At 36.1% G+C, this 20552-nt stretch overlaps 3 protein-coding genes across 9 annotated transcripts; 2 read left to right on the top strand and 1 right to left on the bottom strand.

The window, feature by feature from the left end:
* Positions 1 to 1761: 1761 nt before the first annotated feature.
* On the top strand, positions 1762 to 7531 carry LOC119079375 (thiamine transporter 2-like). Of its 5 annotated transcripts, XM_037187251.1 has the most exons (10): positions 3541 to 3665; positions 4193 to 4195; positions 5755 to 5972; positions 6029 to 6116; positions 6177 to 6390; positions 6468 to 6751; positions 6815 to 6890; positions 6950 to 7042; positions 7105 to 7225; positions 7284 to 7531. In XM_037187251.1, the coding sequence occupies exons 3-10, from the start codon at positions 5764 to 5766 to the stop codon at positions 7519 to 7521; spliced, it is 1323 nt and encodes a 440-aa protein (XP_037043146.1). In that variant the 5' UTR covers positions 3541 to 3665; positions 4193 to 4195; positions 5755 to 5763; the 3' UTR covers positions 7522 to 7531. The 5 variants fall into 5 exon arrangements, with proteins under 5 accessions (XP_037043144.1, XP_037043145.1, XP_037043143.1 ...); XM_037187249.1 differs by lacking the exons at positions 3541 to 3665; positions 4193 to 4195 and adding an exon at positions 1762 to 1957 and having other exon boundaries at positions 5753 to 5972; XM_037187250.1 differs by lacking the exons at positions 3541 to 3665; positions 4193 to 4195 and adding an exon at positions 2033 to 2168 and having other exon boundaries at positions 5753 to 5972.
* A 2749-nt stretch (positions 7532 to 10280) lies between these two features.
* LOC119079389 (dysbindin protein homolog) lies at positions 10281 to 11792 on the bottom strand. Its single transcript, XM_037187275.1, has 3 exons — positions 11190 to 11792; positions 10966 to 11127; positions 10281 to 10508 (listed from the first exon to the last, which is right to left on the bottom strand). Exons 1-3 carry the CDS (start codon positions 11701 to 11703, stop codon positions 10411 to 10413), a joined length of 774 nt encoding a protein of 257 aa, XP_037043170.1. The 5' UTR covers positions 11704 to 11792; the 3' UTR covers positions 10281 to 10410.
* On the top strand, positions 10508 to 20299 carry LOC119079381. Of its 3 annotated transcripts, none has more exons than XM_037187263.1 (6): positions 10508 to 10632; positions 16110 to 16364; positions 16447 to 16482; positions 16546 to 16737; positions 19441 to 19803; positions 19882 to 20299. In XM_037187263.1, exons 2-6 carry the CDS (start codon positions 16196 to 16198, stop codon positions 20130 to 20132), a joined length of 1011 nt encoding a protein of 336 aa, XP_037043158.1. In that variant the 5' UTR covers positions 10508 to 10632; positions 16110 to 16195; the 3' UTR covers positions 20133 to 20299. The 3 variants fall into 3 exon arrangements, with proteins under 3 accessions (XP_037043158.1, XP_037043157.1, XP_037043156.1); XM_037187262.1 differs by having other exon boundaries at positions 19879 to 20299; XM_037187261.1 differs by having other exon boundaries at positions 19441 to 20297.
* The last annotated feature ends 253 nt before the right edge of the window (positions 20300 to 20552 follow it).

Here is a 20552-nt window from a genome sequence, read left to right as displayed (position 1 = left end):
AAATTCAGATCATTTTATTTTGCTTTCATTTTAATATCAAGAGAAAAATTATTAAATTTTTCTCTGAGGATTTTAGTCAAATAAAATGTTAGCGTATAGCAAATGACCTCAGGACTTTGGAACAGTAATTAGTTTTTTATTCGGACCAATATTTGCTATGTTTGGAAAAACGATATGATCAAGTGGTTGCAAACGGTTTTCCAAACTCCTGTAACGTAGCAAATATTGGTCCGAATGAAAAACTAATTACTGTTCGGAAGTCCTGAGATCATGCTCTACGCGAAAACTTTATTTGACTAAAATCCTCCGGGCGCAATTTTTCTTTTTATTTATAACTATGTTGCATCAAATTATAAACCGTTTTGTCATTTAAGTCTGTTGCTAAGAGTTATTTCACCTAGAGAGGAAATTTCCAATAAAATTACGTAAAATATGTGGTCCCAACATCAAATACGAAATGTTTATTGGTATGTGTTTGCCCTCTTAATTAAGAGGTCAAATTGAACTATCAAAAGCGTCAACGGATTGGTGTAAAATTATACGAAATGTGTATCTTATACAAACTAATGTTGGGACCACACATCGTCGTACAAATTTCCTCTCTAAGTATAATTACTCTAAGGTCTGTTGAAGTCGGTACCTTCCAGTCGGTTGTACATACATATACGTACGTATTGAATATACCATTTTACATACAATAGGGGAATTCCTTTCATTTTATTTATACTGAGTATATCGAGTATATCGCGTATATTCTGAGTATATCCAGTATAACGAGTATATCCAGTATAACGAGTATAACCTTTCAATTTTTTATTAGAACCTAACGCATGTCAACACCAGACGATGCTTTTACTTTTTCCAAAAAGGACGCGAGGACAAAATTATCGTCAAAAATGTAACATTTTTGTGCCCAAATGTAGGCTACAAATTTGCCAAGTGAAGATTGCTCTTAACACAATTTTACGCTTAACTAAGGTCACTTAGTCCTGATAATCATCTAGACTACTTCATTGAATTAGTACGTAGAATTATACCAAGTGTATATTTCAACAGCACACACTTTCTTTGTTGGGAGACAGTGAGTTCAAATTAAAAGTGCATATACCTATTAAAAGGCACCGGTACTTAGCTAAAATTGTAGCCTACATTTGTGTGCCTCATATTTCATTTTGATGATATCTTTTCATCAGAATTCTTTTTGAAAAATGTACGACCGCAATTCGGACCACGAATGTGTTAGCTTTAAATCAAAATTAGTTTTGGTTGTAGTGGTTTGACCAGCTCTAAGATAAGTGAGCAGTTTCACGCAATTCTCATATAAAAGATTGTTCTCAGAGCTAGTCAAAATGCTATAACCAAATCTATTTTCCGTTGAAAGCTTACACATTCTTGGTCGAAATTGCGGACGTACATTTTTGAAAAAGGAATCTGGTGGAAAGATATCATCAAAAGTATCCAGTATTTTTAAAACGCCTAAATGTATGCTTTTCAGCAAAGTGCCGGTGCCTCTTAATGCGTTTGTCAGAACAAGTTTGGATTCAAATTTTCTTCTACATTTTTTCCCTTCTTAAGTCTGTAAGTCAAGTCAAACAAAAAATGTGTTGGCTTTTAACACACAATCTTAGTGTCCCCACCTAAAAACGTTCACTCTTTTACTATCTTCGTTCACATATTGCCAGCAATTCGATTGTAATTTATCTGGTATAAAAAATAGTTATCAAACGATTTGAAGATAGCACGAGACATAGTCTTTTTTGAGAAGAATAATCGGCAGTCAGTGTCGTGAATTGAGTAATTAGCAGATGTTTAAATTTAGAAAGAAAGAAAAAACAGTCTTGTTGTATACATCGCCGCTTTGAAATAAAATATTTTCTACAATTGATTGCAACGCTTGATACACACATCACTTTAAATAAATTAATTGCCAATTTTCGAACTTAGACGCGGTTGATGAGTGTGTAAAAAGAATAATCTTGAAGACAGTACGATGTTACAGCTCTTTGAGTAACTTTATCGATCGTAAGCTACATGTGAAAAGTGTGTGTGCCAGCTGCGAGCGACAATAAACATATGATTTTATCACACTCGTCGTAGTATTTTCACGTGAAGGTCAATTTTTATTTTTGTTAACAAAGAGAAAACTTTGTGTTTTTACCGGTGAAACAGTGAGTGTTATTATTTATTTGATTATATGAACATGTGTACTTGAGTCAGCCAAATTTTTGTAGATATAGCTCTTCTCTTATCATTTATACTAAACGGAGAAATGGATTTTTTATGACGTATCGACGGAGTAATTAAGATTTGATTTTTTTATTAATCAGAATCGTGTCAATATTTTGGCTTATGGCGAGTCCAGGATAGATACTCAAAATATATTTGAAAAATTATCGTTTTCATTCATTTGATCAAATCATTAATGAATCGTCGGTGAAAAGTTTACATGACGAAGTAGTCAAACAAAGAGTCTCAAATTCTTTTCGCAATTCCGGTCCATAATCATCACCTTTCCATGCATCCATTTAATGTCGTTTTGAAGGTATTTATTTCACAGTGCGTTTTTGATTATTTTTTCGCACTCGGGCTTTTTCACATTTTTTTCGCACGCTACATAGCTCAGTACCTTTAAGAAAGACTAAATTTTATAAATAAAAACTTTGCACAGACCAAGATTTGAACATCCAACACCAAAATTCTTCCAAACACCAAGCAACGACCATAGCCATTCGGCTACAGAGTCACACAATCATACAGAACGTATTGTTGAAGCGTACATACTAAGCATTGACTACTTGATTTTATTTAGCGCGTCTCTATACATCACATTGCAATGTGTATATAGAACAGGTTGCTTGATCGTTCAAATGAATTCATGTTTGCATGTGAATGTTTGGTAGAAATTTTGGTAATATTTTGCATTGGAAAGGTGATTATGGCCCGAAATTGCGAAAAACGTTGTATCTGCCACGGTAGGTATGCCGGTATTTTTTCGCACACGACGTCTTGTCGACCTCGGCTTCGCCTCGGATCGACAATCGACATCTAGTGCGAAAAAATACCTTCATACCAAGCTTCATACCTAACCTACCTTGGTAGATAAATAACTATAACGAATGTCGAGGATCTTTCAGGATTTTTTTTTGTGAAAATATGAGTGAAATTACCAATTTTTTCAAATTGGATGTTTTCATCTGTCCCTTACGGCTATTCATCTGTTATCGACAGCGTCGACAAAAATAATGACGAGCTCTGGGTAATATGATCCTTTATAAAGTAAAATGGAAGTACAAGATTTGAAATCAACTGATTAAAATACTTTGATAGATGGAAGGAATAGCCTCGATAATAATACTGGTCATGTCATCACCCCAGATTAATCAAGCTAAGTGAAACAATATACAAATCCTTGTTTTACATCCATTCTTATTCAAGGATATTTGTTGAGAAATTTAAGGGACCTACCCCACAATTTCCCACAAAAGTTTCGTTAAAACATTTTTGCCAAAAAAAAAACAAACAAAAAACTCGAAACACACTACAGGTATGCGTGTTAATTTATGATAGTAACATACATTTTACGCTGAAACAATTATAGATTCGTCGCTACATTTTGTTAGCTGTCACGAAAACACATCATTGATAAAAATATTTCAGTAGTAGTAGTGTGTGAAAGTCTGTCTGTCTGTTAAATATATCTTCAAACTTTAAACATGAGAGTGTCGAATTACTTTTGTTGATAAATAATCAGTGTATTTCCAAAATGTTTGTATGAAACCTCGTTAGAAACTGTAATGTTTGTGTCAGAAAAATTTCGTTCATAACTCATTAAATAATGAATTAATCGTCTCATGAAGAATTTATTTTGTATGTGAAATAGTTAATATTACCCCTGAAGTTAGTATTACACCTTCAGTCACTTCACCCTCCCGGGAAATGAGTCATTGCTTCATTGATATTGGCTTTAAAACTTGGCTACGTGCTTTATGTGAAAGTTGTCCATTACACAGCAATTTGCCTCGCGTGAAAATGATCCATTACATGTGGATTATTTTCGGTTCATTTTTTCATTTTGCTGTGTGCAAATCAACTTTGGGGCAGGTAGTAGACCAGAATACATTGGATGATGCTACGTACTTCATTAATTCGGAAACAATTTCCAAACTCAACACTTGTCGAAAAGACTGTGAAGGAAGTTTGTTGCTCAAAAGCACACTTGTGAGTAGATTGTCGATTTGAGCACTATTTCACAGGACTCTCAATGATTGACGCTGCCGGCAAGTCGGTCAATTCTGTCACTTCACAGAACAATATTTTTATGGACAATGTGATCGAAAATTTAATTTCCTAACAAATGATTTTGATCTTTGAATTTCGTATCTCAAAAGACCGACCCGACCGGTAGTGACGGCTACAATTTCCACAATCTGTTTTCTTTTATCAAAAAATTGTTACCTCATGTAATGAATTACTTTCGCAGCATCAGCTTCCAATGTAAGCCACTAGTCTATTTCGAATGGATCATTTTGCAGGGGCCAAAATGCCACGTAATTGTCAATTTTCCTAAGCGATAGGCATGGGCTGTAATCTCACAAGGACCTAATCTTATCTAATATTCTTCCGATGTTCCGAAGATAAACACCATTTAACCATCATAATTTAACCATTTAACAGCTTAACAGTCGAGAATCCGTTTATTAGAAACTAGACCCCTTACAGAGAGTCATTGTATCGAAACCGTAAAAAAATTATCATTCTAATTTTCACTAATTTTCGTAATTAAGTGTTGTTATTGCTAATTCAAATTAAAAATACGCTTGCCATTTTGCATGAAATTAATTTCTAGTGTTAATGGTGTCAAGGTTTTTTTTTCAGCACGCTTGCACACATGAATTTAGAAGACGCTTCAATAACAGAACACCGAAGTTGTGAAATTCTTAAAATCACCCCTCGGTATTTTAATATTACTTGCTATTTGTTGAAGGGTAAACTTTGATCTAAAATAATGTGGGCAAGTCTGCTAAAAAACTATAAACAAAAGCTGCGCAGGTCGAACGAGCAGTACCAATAGAAAATTGCGACAGTCTCCTAGCAAAAACTAGAAACGATGAAATTTCTCAGAAAATGTCCAGGAGATTATTTTTATAAAGTGTCTACATAGCTTCCTTTACGTTTCAGTTATATATACGATCTTATGTAGCAATTTATGTTGGCACTTTTTCCCTTCATTATTTTCCCAGGTTTTATGCACGTGTCTTTATCAATAAAATGTTTACGAACCGAACGTCTATGCACGTGCTGCACCGATAAAATGTGCACGTGCCGAATAGCAAACGTGCGTGACACGTGTAGAATGAAAATATCCTTTTTCAAATCAACCTCCCATCAATTGTTTTGATTTGACAAGTGAATGCAGCGTTTCCTTTTCAACAGAAAATTCGAATAGGAAAAAGTATTCGAAAAACGAAGTAGCAGATTTCACTATAGTATGTCCTATGTGACGTTTTGATTAGTAGAACGTTTAAAAGTCATGCTTTTCCTTCGTTAGATGTCGTGGCCTGTAACCGCATACATTATTTCATTACTCTGTATTCATACACTTCTAACATAACGTTCTTTGCAAGCGGACACTGTCCAATTTTAGGCCTCCTAAACATTGTGTATGCTTATGTATGCGGTAACTTATCACTAGTGGGCTATCTGCATACCGATTTTGACTTTTCTTCAAATAAGGACTTTTTATGTGTTTCAGAGCAAACCATTATGGAACTATGGCTGAGAACGTCTCTACTTTTATGCGCCTTTGGATTTTTTCGCGAACTTAGACCATCCGAACCGTTTGTCACAGAGTTTCTGTCTGGAGAATGGAGAAATATAACGGTGGACCAAGTCTATCGGGAAATCTATCCTTGGGGAACGTACTCGTATTTATCGCTGTTGGTGGTGGTTTTCTTGATTACCGATATGTTAAGGTAAATTTAGTGGATTGTCTACAAATTACGTCATATTGACGCCTCATTCTCATTAGATATAAGATTATTATTATCGCTTCGGCTGGAGTTGGCATTGTACTCTGGTCGCTATTGCTCTGGACAACCTCCATTCAGGCAATAATCGTAAGCTCAATGTTCTAAGTTATCACTTGCAATCCAATGTTGTCATTCGCTCATCATCAGTGTGTTCAAGTTTGCTACGGATTTTTTATGGCCTCTGAGGTGGCATACTATACGTACATGTACGCTAAAGTTGACAAAGAGAAATACCAGCTCGTAACTGGACATACTCGTTCAGCAATATTGGCTGGGAGATTTCTGAGCGCTGTGCTGGCACAACTGTTAATCAGCTACTCCTTGATGGATGTCCGAGAGCTGAACTATATCTCATTCGGCTGTAAGTGAATTACTAAAATTCCTAGTGGTTGCTAATGAACAGCCATCGATTGCAGATCTATAAGTAAATTGTTACAGCACAATTCGCTTCATTGGCTTGTAGTATAGCACTTCCTTCAGTTGGTGCAAGTCTGTATTTCTATTCTACCGTTGATAGTCGCAAAGCCTTAGCAGCCTCAAATTCAAACAACCAATTAGAGGAGTTAAAAGTTGAAAATGGGAGTGGTGATGCATCTCAACCGAAGTTCTCATGCCATGGAGCATTTGAATTATTTTGGATTCATTTCAAAATTTCGTATTCGAATAAGGTTGTGATACAATGGAGCTTTTGGTGGGCATTGGCGATGTGCGGTTTTCTTCAGGTGAGACCTGCAAACGTGTGAGCTTTGCGTTGACGCTAATTTTGCTAAAAATTTACTACGAAGGTGCAAAGTTACGTCCAGTTACTATGGCAACAGATCGATCCTGACAAGGAAAATCTTTACAATGGCGCAGCGGAAGGTAAAACTTCTGAGTATACGTCGAAGCGGAATCAAATTTTTTTTTACAAATTTTCAAAGGAATTCTGACCTTATCTGGAGCGTTAAGTGCGTTCGCTGCAGGACTCTTGAATAGCAAAAAGTTTATTCAATGGGACGTTTGGATTTTAGCAGGTACATTTACCATCAAACATGAAATGTGGACAACAACTCCAGATGGGAAACTTCCTTTACAGGTTGTTCGTTGCTAGAAGGAGGATTTATTTTATGGTCAGCATTAACACATAACGTTTGGATCGCCTATGTCATGTACATTCTTTTCGGTACCGTGTACCATTTCATGATTACAATGGCAAGGTAAGTGTACATTCATGTCGGAGTGCTATATGTTTAATCGAATTTAACTTATTCACAGCGCTAGCGTAGCAAAGCAGTTGCATGACGATAGTTTTGCCTTTATATTCGGTATAAATACGTTGGTGGCATTGACATTCCAGACGATCTTAACAGTGGTTCTAGTTTCTGAACAAGGATTTGAGTTAGATCAGCGCACACATTACCAAGCACTCAGTGGTTATTTTTTTGTATTGGGAGGAATATATGCTGCGACGTCGATAGGACAAATTTTGTATAAAAAGATTAAAGTGAGATGATTGAAACAGATCCCGTTGTGTCTTTAACTATTGGACAAATAGAATTGGCGCAGCACATTGTTCAAGATGCTTCAGAGGTAGTTTTAATCTTAAACGGCAGGCGTATCGTCAAACAGCTCTTTTACGTCCTTTGTTTTTGAACTATCAATGTTTGCTGTACAGAATTTTTGACTTATTATCTCAGATAGACTTAGATATTAGTCCCTTACGGTTCGAAACTTAGGCCGGGTTTCTGATGTTTTGGACATCTTTGTAATGTAAATAGAGGTGAGCTCTGGCTGACTAGTATTTTCGTATATAGTAAAACGTATAGGGCACTGAGCGGAACTATCAAAATCTGAGACAATTGGTTCTTGCACAAGAAAATCTAACTTGAAGAAAATTTTGTGTTTTTGTCACATTTAGATTCTTCTTATGAAAATGCCCCAGTGTCCCAGATGTTGACAGCTCGCGAATTGATCTGTAGTAAAACAAAAACAGCTCTCTAGCACCGCATACTCCTTGTTGCCTAATATCGTTATAATAGAAGTGTAATAAACATAGTGGTAGCGAGATTTGCAAGCAGAACTGCCTCTGTAAAACATAACACATTAGTAAGCCCACAGCTCACGCAATTCAGTACAGTAATCTCGTAGGATGACACTTTACGTAATTTCTTCATAAAAATTAAGTTCATGGGTTGCAGCCAAATGTCTGAGTATTTTCATGGCGTGGTAAAATTTGACAAATTGGATTGGATTCTACAGAATAATTTACTTCGTGCCCAGTGTTATCAGAAGAACTGATCTTCCAATCCGTAAAATTTTCAACTTCGTAAAAAACGGTTCGCTGATTGGTTGAATTTGCAAGCTAACATCGTAAAGTATACGCGAAAATGGGTGGTGAGCATAGCCTATTTTAGGTAATTTCTTAAAGAATTTTCGGGAATTTTAGAGAATTTCGAGAACTTTCGGGAATTTCGAGAATTTTCGGGAATTTTAGAGAATTTTCGGGAATTTCGAGAATTTCATTGCAAGTAAAATATACCTTCGCTCAACAACTCGTTGATTTTAATTTCCGATTTAAGTATACTGATAACAATTCTAGAATAAGCAACTAAAAAAGATATCGACATTAGGAAGTGAAAAAAATTAAAATTGATTTTCGGACTTTCTTCCACAGTTTTCTTTGCCGGTGCTTCTTCGAAGACACCTTTAAACCACTCAGAGGCGTATTACCCTATGGGAAATTCGGTACCGTGCCCATGGCGCTGGAAAAAATATGCGCTGAGCTCGGTCACTGAATGGACAATTATTGTCTGAAGAGAAATTTTAATCTATCATAAAAACTATGTAGAGTTTGCGAATTAACTTTACATTGCCTAATCTCGTAAAAAATACGTACCAAATTTTTTAGTTTGATGACACGACCCTGTACGAATCGTGTAACCGGAGAAATTTTTGTAAGAAAAGTGCAAGTTTTCGGTTTTTGATCACCTTTCACCAGCCAGACAAACTTCGAAGAATTTTTTTGAAAACGGTTTTGGCTTCTAGGGTCGAATACCTTTCTAGGCACATATAAAAAAGTCGACTGGAAAATGCGTCCGATTTCGGTAGGCTGTTTTTCAAAAGAATCCCTCTTAGCGTAAAAACCAATGCAGGATAAATCACCCAGGTACGGTCTAATGTCACCTCGGAGGAAATAACGATTTTCAAAACGGATTTTAACGCTTATTTTTATCTTGTTCAGTATAAATCGACAGATTTTGAAGAATCTGCCATAACTAGTATGAACATTCATTGGTAAAAACTACGAACTGTGAACTAAAATTTTTACTTTTACCTCATCATGTCATCACGAAGGCGGTGACACCAATATCGGAAAATCGAAAAATCTTAAAAATAGCTTTTTGTCCCTTGAAATATGTAAAGCCACACCATAGAGGTAGACTACCACACTTTGAAGAACAATAAAATCGAAACGGAGCGAGTTTCTAGTGTTTCAACAATTTTTAAGAATTTCGGGAATTTTAGAGAATTTTAGAGAATTTTCGGGAATTTCTAGAATTTTCGGGAATTTTCGAGAATTTTAAGAATTTCAAGAATTTTCGGGAATTTAATTCCTAAAATAGGCTGTGGTGGTGAGTTATGTGTTCGCAAAACTTAATTTCAAGCGATTGCGCGAGCTTAACCTGTCACATACGCCTATTCATCTGTTATCGACAGCGACGACAGAAATAATGACAAGATATGGGTAACATGGTTCTTTATATAGTAAAATCGATGTTTAAAAAATTGAAGTACAAGATTTGAAATCAACAGATTAAAAATACTTTGATCGATGGAAGTAATAGACCCGATAATAATATTGCTCATACGCTTGCCGTTTGAACAGGTTAAATTAGTTCCACAATCCACAGTTTTACAAACCTACGAACTGCGTGAAAGAGATCGAGTTTGTGGTCCTTTACGAAATCGTGTTAGCTTTGGATTTTCTCATATTGTATGATGGAAACTTAGTGTACGACTAAATTTGAATTAACCTTAGAGATCACAGGTAGAATCCACACTTATCCCACTCTTGTTTCCAAACTACATAAAAATCGCACTGATAAAATTCAACAAAAATATTTTATTTGTTTTGGCATCTTGTAGACAACAAAAAAGGGTTTCGTTTTCGCTTATAAAATACTCTTAAAAAATTACATTTCATTTCAACAGTCACGTCCCACTTTACAATAATCATTTATTTGTGATGAACTGTCATGAAATAATTAAAATTTTTTAGCTGTGGTATACTTACACCAGCTGCAATAAAGATGCGATAAGGCCTCGACGATAATAAATTGCTTCAGTTCTTTATAATTACTTGAATTTTCACAGCACCGACAAATTACATTTTGTGTGCAATTCAGTTGTTTAGGAAATTATCTAAGGCCTCAGTGTCTCGATTATCCAGCGAAATTTCTTCTAACGTCAGTTCCGGTCGGGGTTTAATACTTTCCACTTCTGAAATCAGAAAATGAAAATCTGATTTTTTTTGCCTACAAGGAAACGCAGTATGTCTGGCGATTAGTGAAGTTTTCTAATCAGACGGGCAATTTTTTCGATCTACTTTGTCAAGCAGCGAAATGTGAGTATCTGAGAGGTATAGTGTCGATTTGAGGCGATCCCCATCTAATATTTATTATTTCAACGCCAATGACATAGCCCGGAAATTGCCTGATACCTGAGCTGAAGTGTTTCCCACCCGGACAGCTAAGGTCGTAAAGACACGAGCAATTTTACGTTGATGGGATCGACAATTATTCGGCGTTTTCAATTGTAATCAAATATTCAATACAGACTAATCAGACACAGCATAATTGTCGAACCCATCAACGTAAAATTGCTCGTGTGTTTTTGGTATAATCCTAACTTAGCATTGCTAAGGATAACAAACTCAAGCTACTTTGTCGGAAATTACTTGGAATTTTGCCCAGTGTTTTGTAGTCTTCTAAGTCATTCTGGAAGGCATCTTGGAACACTGCCTGTCTCTCCTTCTGAATTTCACCGAGTTTCTTTTCGTAGTCCTGGACATTGTTTACGTGTACATCTAACAGTTTCTGTCGCACCTTCTCCAATTCAACTGAAAGAATATTGTCGTTGCTACAATCAACCAGCAATTGGGCGTAACCGATAATGTCAAACCTAATTTCTTCTCCTTGTACACAGCCATTTCCAGGTGATGTTTTCGCTTAGCAGCTTCTAAGTCCAGTCTGTCCTGTATGTCTTCCAATACCACCAACTCTTTTTCTACTTTTTTACAATTTTTACCCAGCTCTGCAGCCATTTCGGCGCAGAGTCTGAGCGTTTGGCTGACCGTTGGTAGTGATGTTAGCATTATATTAAAATCATTCACTTCCGTCAACACTCGGGTGGAAGTGTCCTTCATGGCTTTGATATTTTCATCGATTCCATCAGCCAGTGCAGCATTGTCCTCATTCATTTGATGAATTTCTTTCCATTGACTTTCACGCAATTCTAAATATTTACATCCTGCTTCAAAGTTTATGTTTAGCAACGGATTCGATAGTGGTGAAGTGTCCACCGATTGTCTGCTAGAACTTTCATTTAATGACGTTGTTCGTATGTACGTGTTCGATAAATTTTCGCGACCCTCCTGTATGACGGAATTTAATTTCTTTCTGAAATCACCGAACATAATGGCATTTGGAGCTTATGTTTACTAACACGTATTTCTATTATTGTAATGGAAGAGTGCGACTTGACACTTGATAATAAATTTGATGTATGTCACATGACCATCAGTGTGAGAGAGAAAAGTTTACATCGTTGTGTGAATGTCTCCACCTAGTGAATTAGCATAGAAAATTTTATAGAAAATTTATTTTTAATGTAGATGGAAGCACTTGGCTTGTTTCTAATCGTTTTTGTGCAACGGAAGTGAAGCAACTGTTGAGAGTAACTATATAGTTCGGTCATAAACCTTTTGCAGTAGACTGTTTCACTTGTTAGCGACAGGGACGACAAAAACCACGGCAGAGTAACATAAACCAGGCAGGAGCGGTTCATTTTCGAAACGTCAAATAAGAGACCTAATACACTGTATGAAAATGAACTCAAATGAACACTGACATAAATTTAAAAAAATTTATTAGCAAAAAATATTGGGCTACTAGATCATTCAAGTCCCTTGTCAAACGTCCACTACTGCCTGGTTAACTTTACTCTGTCGTGCAAAAACGAATGATCAGCTGAGCACTCTATAGTTTCAATTTGACAAAATCAAATTAAGTTACAAGTGATATGAAAAAATTAGAAACATGTTAACTATGTAGAATGATGTTTTTTCATTTATTTCACTTTGTAAAAATGGAGGAGGTGCGCGATTCATCTTTTTTTACATTTGGTACAAAGGAAAAAGTCGATCCCGGCTGGATCGACAATAGTCAAGTATTTACGTGTGTGTCTTGGATGATTGATTTTAGGCATAGCACTGCTTCTAGCACGAACATTTATTTTTCCAACGTCAAAAAGCCTCCAAATTTTTAAGTATGTATGTGTTTTGTGATTTTATTCACACTAAGAAATCTTGACTCCTATCTTTACTAATGTCTTATGTTCATGCTAGAAGTAGAGCTGTGTTTTAGGCAATTTTGCGAGTGCAGCCTTTTACTTCATTCTCTACTGAAAAGCTATTCGCCCTTTAAAATCTCTTACATTATCTTTCTTTGCCTTGTTAGCATATACAAATAAATTGCCGGAGGCAATATAGACAGCCCCGTACGAAGTCAACTTTCATAAATTCCTATTTAAACAGCTATATACCGATATATTTACCTATATTTTCCTATAAATAAACATTTCACAGATGAATATGCTATTATATAGCTCTATATGCCTGTATATAGCTCAATATATGTGAATATAGATATATATAGATGTCCATATATGGAATGCCTGAAACACCCCACACACATAACAAATTATTTCCATGTTAACAGAAACACTCTAAGTACCATTTTTCCCAATATATATCACTTTTATTAAAATCCAATATGGCCACCGGCAGCCATTTTGTTAGGAGACCGGAAATTTTACCGAAGCTTTACATTCGTTAATACCTTTCAAACAAAAAAAAATTCATGAAATTCGGTCAAAATTTACTCGAGATATTGACAAAATACTCCACGTTCACTGTACGGTCGAGTAGCCAGATAAGAGCTCACTCCAAGAGACCTAGCTCACGCTCCGGAGAACATAATTTCCCTGATTGGTACGGTCAATACTTATCTAATAAAGCTAAAACAGACGAAATATGTTGAAATGTGGCCGACCTACAAGCTTGCCGCCCTGTGCCTGTTTCACACCAAGGGGTCTAACTCACGAGTCGGTCATCCGATTTCCATAAACTTTTTTTTTGTCGATCGGTATTGTAAATACCTTTTATTTGACGTATCAGTTACAAGTGTAACGTTTGAATGTCCGGAGATATCTTCGAAAAACCGTAAAGCACTTATTGGGCCACAGCTCGGGAAGGGTCGATCCAAAATCACTTATCTTCGAACTTAGCCTGTCTTTTGACATTACCAAACGGGAAAAAAAAGAATTTTCAAAATCGGATGCGTTTTACTCAAGTTATCGTGCAGACGGACAGACGGACAGACGAACATTTTTTTTTCACTGATTTGTCATCTCTAGACAACCACAATAGGTTTCCCCTTACTCAGGGAGTCCAATTCGACGTGTTACGGACGTATGCGTAAACGCATAAGACCCCAGTACTTCGTACGGGTCTAAAAATCTAAAATTGACCTCACTTTCGTCCCTGAAGAATTAAAATAGTTATTTTGCTAACAATTTAGTAAATCGGGTTGTTCGTATGCATCGTATGTGCAAAACCCCCATTTACTTACCTGTTAGCAAGAAGATTTTATGTACAGCAGCGAGATCTTCATTTTTTACAAACGTCAATTTACCCACTGTACATTTTAGTATGTTGTGTTACAAGTGTTGTAGTGTTGATTTCTTCAGCACAAGACCAAAGTTTTCCATGTTAAATTGGGTCGTGTGCTGAAAAATTTTCATTACAACACGTGTAACACATCATGCTTTGTAGTTTGTACAACCGAGAATTGAAATAGACAAAAGCACAAAATAGTTATTTTCTTAAATTGTCTTGAAATTTCGATGACATCAGTGTCGACGACTTCCTGAAGAAACGGAGACTGTTCGTCGTTTTTTCAGTAACTCCTCGTTTCTTCAGGAAGTTGTTAATTCTTCTTGCCGTTTCTTCAGGGCATCTCCGTTTCCTAACATTTTGTAGAACGAATATACTGTTTACAAAAAGTTGAAAAATGAAGAAACTGCGACAAGAATCGATGACTTTCCGAAGAAACGATGAGCTCCTGAAAAAACGACGACTAGTTGCTGATCTTCAGGAAGTCGTCGAAACTCATGTCGTCGAATTTACAGGACAATTTTTCCTAACGCATAAGTTTGGAACAACGTTTTTCCTAAACGGAAATGTGCAAATGAGTCTTTTCCGAACTAGTGTTGCAATATCGCGATTTCGTCGCTTATTTCCAACGTCGTTTTGGAAAAACGGTTTTCCTAAATAATGCTAAAAGGCATAAGCACAATACGCACATTTTAGCATGCGTTAGGAAAATAGCCATTCTGCAACCGAGTGTCTCAATACGAAATATTGTGTAAATCATTTGAGTGTTGAAATGTATTGAACAGTTCACTTAATAGTAGTTTTAATTCGAAGTCATCTGTTATCGACAACGACAGCAATAATTAATAAAACACAAAAGCTAATGTGACTAATGTGACGCCTTATTTAGCAAAAAGTATGTTCAACACAAATGAAGTAAAAGATTTCTTGAAAGCAATCTCTGAAAATCTTCGATCAAATGAAGTAATAGTTTCAACAGTAACGCGTTTTGGAATGTTGAATTTTTCAGCACACGCCCTAAATTGTGGGCTAGCTCTGAAAAATCAAACATCCAAACTTGGTGCACAAGATACTTATTTCAGTTTTGGATTTTTTTTCTCACTTTGTTTGGGTAGCCCAACCATCGAAATTGCCTAAAATTAGTTGCCCAACAAACATCTGTAAATAACTAGATCGGGAAGTAGATAATTGAACTGGAAATTTAATTGCATTTTTCTAACGATAAATACAACAATTCGATTCACAGAGAATGTCAGTGGAAATTGGACTTGAATTGGCTACAGCTGTCAGGTGGTCTATTCATACAAAAAAGCGGTAACATTTGATGCGTGTGTAACGTTGTCGCCGTATAAAACCATTAGTTTTGTTTTTAGGAGTGGATCAGCCGAAAAACAAAAAATAGCTGAAGCAAATTCATGTCTAAATTTTACTGACCTCACCTCACTGACTCACACAACGCCTAAAGGGGTTGTAATAAAAAAAACCTTTAGATTCGTATTAATGATCTTAAGTCAAAACTATATAAAATAACTCCGTCCCTTTCACTTGCTTCAGCTCTTTTTTGAAGGGCGCTTAAATTTGAATTTTTAGGACGTGTTGAGAGTAGAATAATTCAGAGAGTTAAATTCATCTATTGCCAGGCTGGCATTGCTGAATGTTTCTTTTTTGAATATGAAAATTCCTTCTTTGTAGAAACTACAAATTGTTTTCACAATTTTAATTCGAAAGAATTTAATAAATGACATACCTCCCTTTATCATTTGCCACCCCCTTCTCCTTCGAATGAGACATGTTCAACTACATCTTTCATCAAACGGTTTTCTTCTAGACAGGAAATTCGAATAGAGGAAAAATGTTTTTTTTATAAAAAGGAATTACTGTGTGAAGCGGAAGCCAAAAAAAGACGTAAAAGTGTGATATGCATGACATTCATTGATATTAACCGATTTGTAAATTAATGGAAATCTGATATAACAATCTGTTAATTAATCAAACATGTATAGTGAGCGGTTGTGTAGACTAATAATTTGTCATTCCATGGCATTTATAACCTTAGACCCCCGTTCGATATAAAATCTAACTCCCAACTATTGAATTCATATATAATTCCTGTTTGTGGTAGTGACTGACACTGTGCTTAATTACAGATATATATTTGTACACACCGCATATGCCTACAACCTACAACTCCTTTCCTATATAAATGATGGATTAAAAAAGATTACCGGAGACAATGTCGAATGATGAAAACAAATGTGACAAAATCCAACCGAGTACCATATCGAAAAATAAGAGCGTAGCAATTGAAAATGTCGTTGCACCAGAAGTAAAAATACTAAACCGAGGTGATCTGTTGGGTGCAATAAACTGTCTTTTCCCCGAATTACAGTTGAAAAGTGGTCGTAAGTATTATATAGTTATTTTTATGGATTGTTGCACTTGCATGGAGTCAACGAACTGATTATTTTATCACAACCGTTACAGACATAAAGCTCAAAGAGAAATTTTCACTGTTCAGCTGTAAGTTGTGCTCTATAAATATTGGCGAAGAATGTTTGTTTACTATACCAAGTCTCTGTCTAGATTCCCTACATGAGTTAACAGCTATATTCGAATCTGGTCGAATATATCGATCAAGAACTGACAGAAATATAAAATATTCAATTGCAAACCAGTCTTTGCGTCCGTCCCAAGCTGAGACTAATCGAATCAATTTAAAGCGTTACAGTGTCACAGAGAATATGGTAACTGCATCAAAGTCTTGGAAAAGCAAAGGTATAGTTTACATATACTGATAGACTTGTACGTATGTATCCTACATAAGAGCTACCAGGGCCTATTTTAGTGGAATTAAATTCCCGAAAATTCTCTAATCTTTAAAATAACAATAGATCGAAGTATCTCCACTGTTTTTACAGCATTTTTAGCTTTTTTTAATGTTTTCGAGCTGAATCGACAAAATTTGGATGGTATTTAAGAGAAAGAAACCAGAATACAGGAATTTTCGGAAATTCCATTCCCTAAAACAGGGCCTGATAGCCACATTTATATTGTTGTCGATCGTGATGATTGCCAAAAATTGTCATAAACACAGATAACATGTTGAAAAGTCCGCAATCCTGTCAGTCCCTATCCTCGTTTTAAGTATCCGCTTTTACTAGTTTACTAGTTTCTCGACTATGAGAGGTCTTTCTTCAATGTTAATGACATTTTATTACAATCTGCAACATATCAGTGCAGATGGCAACAAAATGGCATGGAGAGGTCTCCTTTTTTGGAGAGGGGCACTATTTTTTACGGGCAGCACTCAGTTGTCGCATCCTTTGACTTTTGTCGCATATGCGTACTAAATACATTAAGAACAGAACATCACCCTCTGAGACCCTTTACATTAAGAATAGAGAATAATGTAACAATAAGACTTCATCAGTGACTTCGCCTTTGCCGAAATTCACCGAAGTTTGATCGGCGTTTAGCATTTTTCCAACGCATATCATCAATTCACACTGCAAGTGTGCCTAAAATTTGAATTTCAAGTGATCTAGTCGTTCCTTGTATGAAAATGAAGCTGCGTTAGAAAGAGCTTCCCACTCTACATTTTGAATTTCATCCGCACTTACAGCGTGAATTTAAAAAAAAAACATAGCTAAAGCCGACCCGTACGAAACACCTATTCGTATCAAAAGCCTTTAATGTGAAACTCTTAATTTCTCTTACTTCATTTTCTTCTCTACTGAAAAGCTTTTCGCCCTTTAAAATCACTTACATTATCCACTATTTGCCTTGTATTCAAATAAATACCATTTTTCCAAAGATTTACTTTTACTAAAATCCAATACGGCCACCGATTTTGTTAGGAGACCGGAAGTAGTACTGACGCTTTACGGTATCGGGTAATCTGGCACACGAAGCAAAAATATAACATTCTTAAAGTCCATTTTTCACAATCTCGCAGACGCAAATTTAATGCTATAAATGTTTGTTAGCTCTGCCATCAGCTTAATTATCCCTTTTACGAAATTTTAGTGCAGCAAAATTTTGTGCGAGTTCACCTTTTACGCAGTGAAAATTCCATTATTTTTGCACCGTGTGCCAAATTACCCCACGCCCGCTTTACATTCATTATAACCTTTCGAACAAAAAAAATCATGAAATTCGGTCAAAATTTACTCGAGATATTGACAGAATACTCCACGTTCACTGTACGGCCGAGTAGCCGGATGAGAGCTCACTCCAAGAGACCTAGCTCACGCTACGGTGAACCTAATTTCATAAACTTTTTTTCCCTGATTGGTACAATCAATTCCTATCTAATAAAGCGAAAGTAGACGAAGTATGTTCAAATTTAAGCGCCCTACAAGCAAAAACTGCTTGGCGCCCTGTACCTAGCTCACACCAAGGGGTCTAACTCACGAGTCGGTCATCTGATTTCTATAAACCTTTTTTTGTCTAATAACAAATAATATCAGCCTGGAAGTACTCGACCCAAATCATCCAATAAGCCCATAGTAATTCATGTCCTACTCTTCCTGTGGAAATACCTCAAGGATTAAAAAATCGTGTTTCGATCAGACCCTACATATGGTAGGAAATTTCTGAAGTCGGTTTTAGGAACTTGGAGCAGGGATATGTAAATCGTCAGTTGGTATATCCGATTTTGCTTGGATTCTTTCGAGTAATATGTAGAATCTTAAATTTATCGGATAAGTTTGAGCATTTCACAGATATACTGCAGCAGATCAACCATAGAGTTACACTCTGTGTATAACTCTATGAGATCAATCAACGAATAATCAAGGTTCTGAAAGAACCAGGATAAGACAGCTCTGAGTTGATCACGAAGGCGGTGACACACAAATTGAGTTCAGCGGTTACGAATTTTATATGAAAAAGGCAACGTAACAAAAACAAAATTCCGAATTTTCCTAAAAAATATTTTCTTCAAGTTGGTTTCACACACAATCTGAGTGCGTTTATCGATTTCGGTGTCACCCGCCTTCGTGGGTGTCTTAACCTGGTTCTTTCAGAACCTTGCGATTAATAGGAAATATTGCGAACCGCTGGTATACCACCATAAATTATCATCTTTTCTTAACTTGAATTGTTATTGAATTTTCTCGAATTTGGTTTGGTTCCACAAGTCGACGTTTGAAATCTTTTCTGGCCAGCGTATTCTCAGGATTCTTCTAAAGCATCGATTGACGAAGACTTGTATTTTGTTCTCGATTTTCGATGTCATTTTCCAAGTTTCGCAGCGTAGAGCAAATATTCAAATATCCAAATATTAGAGAGATGAAAGCTTGTTGCGCTTTTTGAATCCGACTCTGAACGTCTATGTCAGCTCCGTCGTCCTTTGCTAAAAAACTTCCCAGATAACAGAAGCTCTCAACTTCGCCTATTGTTTCTTTTTCGATTTTGTTGTAAGACGCACTCGCTTCTCTCACTCTTCTTAACTATGTCATTTGACTTCTTTTACAGCACAAAAGAAACAGCATAATTATGAAACCGGACAAGCGAAGAGGTGTCATCAGGCCCCATCATTTCAATCGAGTTACATCGACTTTCTAACCAAATTTCTAGAGTCACATTTCCCAGATCGATTCGTTGACTTTAAAAACATTGAATGCGTAATATTCGAACTAAGCAATTTATTCAAAGAAATGTCTAAAGACTGTAAAATAGCACCATTCAATCCTAATCTACCTGTGCTGAATATCAGTGAATGCGACAAGGTTGTGCGAATGAGCAGCAAACCGAATGATATTTTCAAAACATCGGCTAGCCCTAAACGTATTTGCAGCAAAAGGAAGTCAAGATCACGCACCCAAATTGAATTTAAAGGTAGGCGAAAAAAATCCATTGTCAAAAAAAGTCAATGCACTCAATCCACAAGACAATCCAAAATTAAATTGCCAGAAGATGATGACGATGAAAATGTTAAAGAAATGGAACGAAGCATAGACGATTTGTTGAGTGACGATACATTTTCGCCGCGTTATAAAGCGAAGCATACATCCGACATGCTCGTGATCTTTCGAAAATCCCCCAAAAAAAGAAATTCGACCGATTTCAAAACATTGGAAAAGGAAGCTATCGAACAATACGAAAGCATTGATGATGCTCTTGATATGGACTTTAATCTTTTGGAAATAAAATCAAATTTAAAGTAAAAATTTATGACAAAAATGCTGGTGCCACAAAGATGATTGGATTGATCTCCATCTCCACTTTTGTAATCATTAGACATTATTTCTTTGAATATTAACCAGGTGTAGAAGAGGCAATAAGTATGTAGCATGTGCATTGACAACTATAGCAGACTTCCAAGATCACTCTTAGCCATAGCTTTTAAAAAAACCTTTCAAGCTTGTGACAATTACTTTGTAAGTATCTACCCAAACAATTTACCTAATTTCATATAATTTACGCACTAGTGCGTTAAAGTGACGTCTGTGCTTGGACTGGAGTTTTTTTGCATACGACGCGTTTTCAACATCGACTTCGTCATTTTCACATCCATTTAGGCATTTGTTTTGAAAATAGCTACAGTGAACGACATCTCAAATGTCTCACTGTCATTTTTTTCAGAG

Source organism: Bradysia coprophila, unplaced genomic scaffold (genome assembly GCF_014529535.1).
Source record: "Bradysia coprophila strain Holo2 unplaced genomic scaffold, BU_Bcop_v1 contig_324, whole genome shotgun sequence".
Lineage (NCBI taxonomy): Eukaryota > Metazoa > Arthropoda > Insecta > Diptera > Sciaridae > Bradysia > Bradysia coprophila.
The sequence above is the reverse complement of the archived record's forward strand: the minus strand, read 5'-3'. Positions and strand labels throughout refer to the sequence as shown.